The following is a 4,278-nucleotide window of genomic DNA, read 5'->3' on the forward strand; positions in this document are numbered from 1 at the left end:
GAATGAGTCAAACAAGTTTTATCCTTTCTTTTTTTACCTAAGACATGATGTTCAAAAAATAAGATTAAAAGTAACTGTTAATGAACTCTAAGTTCTTTTGCGTTGTCGTATTTCAGTTGCATTTGTTAATTGATAATAGAGCCCAAATCTAATGTTCTTTCTGAATACTCAAAATATTTACTTGCTAAGATAGAATGTTGAAAATTATGATCAAATGTACATTTAGAATTTACCAATATAACAATTACAACTGTAAAATACACAATGTTAAAAAACTAAGACAAAATGTATATTTCAACTAACTCGAAATTCTTTCTCTTTTGCCAATATTATGGACGTTTGATTTTCGATAATAGGGTCCAAATTTAAAGTACTTTTGAAGTATTCAAAATGTTCAATAATAGATTCAATGTACAATTTAGACTTAACTATACATTGACATATGTTCTTTCGCCTAATATCCAATATACAAAAATTAAAATCAAATGTACATTTTTAATAAATTCGATGTTCTTATTTTTTCCCTACTTTAACTGACATTTAATTTTGAAAAATAATTAAGTACCAAATTTAATGTATTTTTATTTCAAAATTCTGAACATGTTCATTTGCATAAAAAACAATGTTCAAAATTAAGATCAAATACATGTATCTACAACTTACCATAATAAGATAAAATGTTCAAAACTAAGACCCAATTACATTTTAAAAAAGATTGAGAGAGAAAAACAACACGCCTCATTTTGTAACCCTCAATATATGACTCCCTAATTAGTTAGGAAATTGTTGATGACTAGCTCAGTTTTCATGTCTAAGAGATATATGTGCAGAATCTTTTTTTTGTTTGACAAAAGCTTGGAATTACGAGTCTTATGTTTTCTTGGTAGGATAAACATATAATACGTACTCACATCTTCTTGTCTTTTCTTTTGTATATAAGTATTAAGACATAAGAGTATACATCATCAATTACCATACATTTCTATGTTCTCTATTAAAAAATATTTTGTTTGAAAATGGATATTCCCGAAGAATTTTTGGTTGAGCGTGCACTTTTTTTGAATTCGCAATTGAAAAATAAACTACACGAATGTACGAAATTTCCAAATCGTAAAGAAATAGGCACCGTAACCGATAGAATTAAGAAATCAGATGTGGTGTATGTAAAAACAGTTGATGAATTCGACTATGCCAACGCTTTTTCTTCTAGTGAGGAGCAATTAAGGTTTTCTCCCGGTGTTCCTCCGACTTTCCAAGAAAAGATCATTGCTGCAACCATCAACACGTCTCGCATGGTTTATTGAATATATTTACAGACTAATAATGATAATAATAGTTGAAAATTTTATTGTGCTCCCAGGAGTACGTAGCACACTGTGCTACTGGTACCAAAACGACCGCGTTTTGTTAAATTAGAAAAGTATAAAATGCGCGAAATAACCAAATAGAACATTTATTTCAGTTGATCATTATTATGTTCGAACTTCTATCTCTTCTCCAATCTTCTCTGTTCGCTTATAATTGTTATTGATTTCATTATCGGTTTTTGCACTTCTCTCGTCGATTTTTGTTAATTTAGGTGATCAAATGTCGAATTTAGCTTCTGCTATTGTTGGAAGTTCGACAGAAGATTTGTGTGATTCAATTTTGCCTAATTCGAAACCTATTTGTAAGTTTTGAATGATTTCAATTGCTTTATTGTTGGTTTTTTGTTGTTCGATTTTGCAATTTATTGTTCGTTGTTGCCTAATTCGATTATGTTGTTGCTAAATTTTGTGACTTGCATGTTGTTTTTTGAATTGTAGGTTGTATTGTCAATTCTTCTACATAATTTGCTAATTCAATTGTTAGTAATTGAAAATCAATTGGTAAGTTTTTGAATAATTGAATGATTTTGATTGCTTAAGTAATTTCATAACATCATGTGTTTACAATTTTTATAAATTTTTCTGTGTGTTGTTGCTGAATTTTTTTGAATCAGTTGATAATTGAATATAAATGTATAAAACATCATAGGTGATTGAATTAGAACAAGTAGCTTTTGAATTTAGAACATATTGCCAATTGAAGTAGAACACGTAAAGTAATTGTGCTATTGTTGTTGAACTTAATCAGTTTGAACTAAAAAATAAAATTATTAATCAGTTTGACATGAGCATTTTTCATTTTGAACATTATTGCTTTGGTGTTAGAACATTTATTCGTTTGATTTGGAACATAGTGCAATTTGGAACATATTATCATTTTAATATGATAAAAGTAGAACAACTAGTCCATACAATTAGAACATTTACTCAATAAATTAGAACATATAGTATATACACTTAGAACATAGGAAATAATATACAATAGAACATATATGTCATAAAAGTAGAACATTCAGTATAGAACATCTAGCATATATACTTAGAACATAGAAAATAATATAGTATAATAGAACATATATGATAGAACATTCTGTGCATACAATTAGAATATTTTGTTAATAGAACATTCAAGGCAATAAGATAGAACATTCTGCTTTTGAAAATAGAACATATGTAATTGAACATGTAAGGCTCAAATTTAGAACATATTGCCAATTAAAGTAGAACATGCTTAAAGTAATTCTGCTATTGTTGTTGAACTTAATCAGTTTTGAGGTGAACATTTTTCATTTTGAACATTTAGCTTTTGGTGTTAGAACATTGTCTGTGTTTATTTGGAACATATATGGATTTTATGTAGAACATAATACATATATGCAAAAGAACAGTACATATATGAAAAAGAACATTTGTTATTTTCATTTAGAACACCTACTGATTTCATGTAGAACATCCTGTCATTATTATTTTATTTTTGTCATTTTAGGGAAGAAGACTTATGTTGTTGAGTTTGAGGAAGGTTCTGAATCCGAGTTGCTACAGAAGCAAGTGAAAAGTGATGAAGAAGCTTTTGAATTGTATAATGATTATGCTTTTAAGTTTGGTTTTGGTGTTCGTAAGGGTAAAACAAGGTGCAGGGTCAAAGATGGTAGTATTTGTATGAGACAAATGGTTTTTTGGAGGGCTGGTTTCAAGAATGTGAATAATGTAGGACATAAATCGTATTCAAAAGTTGATTATAGAAATGGTTGCAGGGCTTATGTGCAATTTCATGTTGATGAAGATGGTATATGTTTATACTTTGGTTGCACATGTTATGGGACATAATCATGCAATGGTTCCACTTCATGTGCGTCATTATATTAGGTCACATAGATTAGTGCATTCTGAGCAGTTGGCATTTATTTCGAACTTGAAGAGAAGTGGAATTCCTGTAGCAGATGCTATTCGGGTTATGAGGAAAGAAGTTGGGGGTTCTCCTAACCTAGGATTTATTGCTAGTGATGTCTATAATGCTCTTGCTGGTGAGAAGGTTAAAAGTATTGATTTTTCGGACTCAAATCAGTTGATAAAGTTTTTTGCACAAAGGCAAGCAAGTGAGGCTGATTTTTATTATGATGTGCAGTTGGATAATTGTGGGAATTTGGTTAGTTTTTTTTTAGAGATGGGAGGATGAAAAGGGATTATTTGATTTTTGGTGATGTTGTGATTCATGATACAACATATCGTACAAATAAGTATGAGTTGATATGTGCATTGTTTGTAGGAATGAATCATCACACGAACAATATCATGTTCGGATGTGCTTTCTTGCTCAATGAGAAAACTGATTCATTCGTTTGGCTATTTGATTCATTTGTGAGATAATGGGTGGAAAAAAACCAATCACTATGATGACTGATCAGTGTGCAGCAATGGCAGCAGCATTGAAAGTTGTTTTGCCATCAGTGAACCATCGTCTCTGTACTTGGCATATTGGTCAGAATTCAAAGAAGAACATTCCAGACTTGAGGGCACAAGATGATTTTGTTGATGTCTTTAATACTGTTTTGAAGTACAGTGATACAATTGCGGAGTTCGAATTCTATTGGCAAAGGTATAATTTGATTCTTCTGCTATTTTATTTACTCATTTGATGTGTTTATATGTTGAACATATTTCTGTCAAAAAAGGAACATTGCTTTTTTATGTAGAACATTGTGTTTCTCTATTTAGAACAAATGTGTATTAATGTAGAACAATCGTGCGTTTGATGTAGAACATTATATTTTTCTATTTAGAACAATTGTTTATTTTTGTAGAACATAGAACATATTTAATACTAGAAGAATAGAACATTCAAGTTATAAGAATAGAACATGTAGTACATAAAATAGAACATAAAACATAGAACATATCTAATTGTTCAGTG

At 29.7% G+C, this 4,278-nt stretch overlaps 1 protein-coding gene across 1 annotated transcript; it reads left to right on the forward strand.

The window, feature by feature from the left end:
• The first annotated feature begins 1,587 nt into the window (after nt 1–1,587).
• On the forward strand, nt 1,588–3,639 carry LOC125493817 (protein FAR1-RELATED SEQUENCE 5-like). Its single transcript, XM_048637340.1, has 4 exons — nt 1,588–1,669; nt 2,854–3,024; nt 3,122–3,513; nt 3,634–3,639. The coding sequence occupies exons 1-4, from the start codon at nt 1,588–1,590 to the stop codon at nt 3,637–3,639; spliced, it is 651 nt and encodes a 216-aa protein (XP_048493297.1).
• Nucleotides 3,640–4,278: the final 639 nt, after the last annotated feature.

This window comes from Beta vulgaris, chromosome 9 (genome assembly GCF_026745355.1).
Source record: "Beta vulgaris subsp. vulgaris cultivar EL10 chromosome 9, EL10.2, whole genome shotgun sequence".
Taxonomy (NCBI): domain Eukaryota; kingdom Viridiplantae; phylum Streptophyta; class Magnoliopsida; order Caryophyllales; family Amaranthaceae; genus Beta; species Beta vulgaris.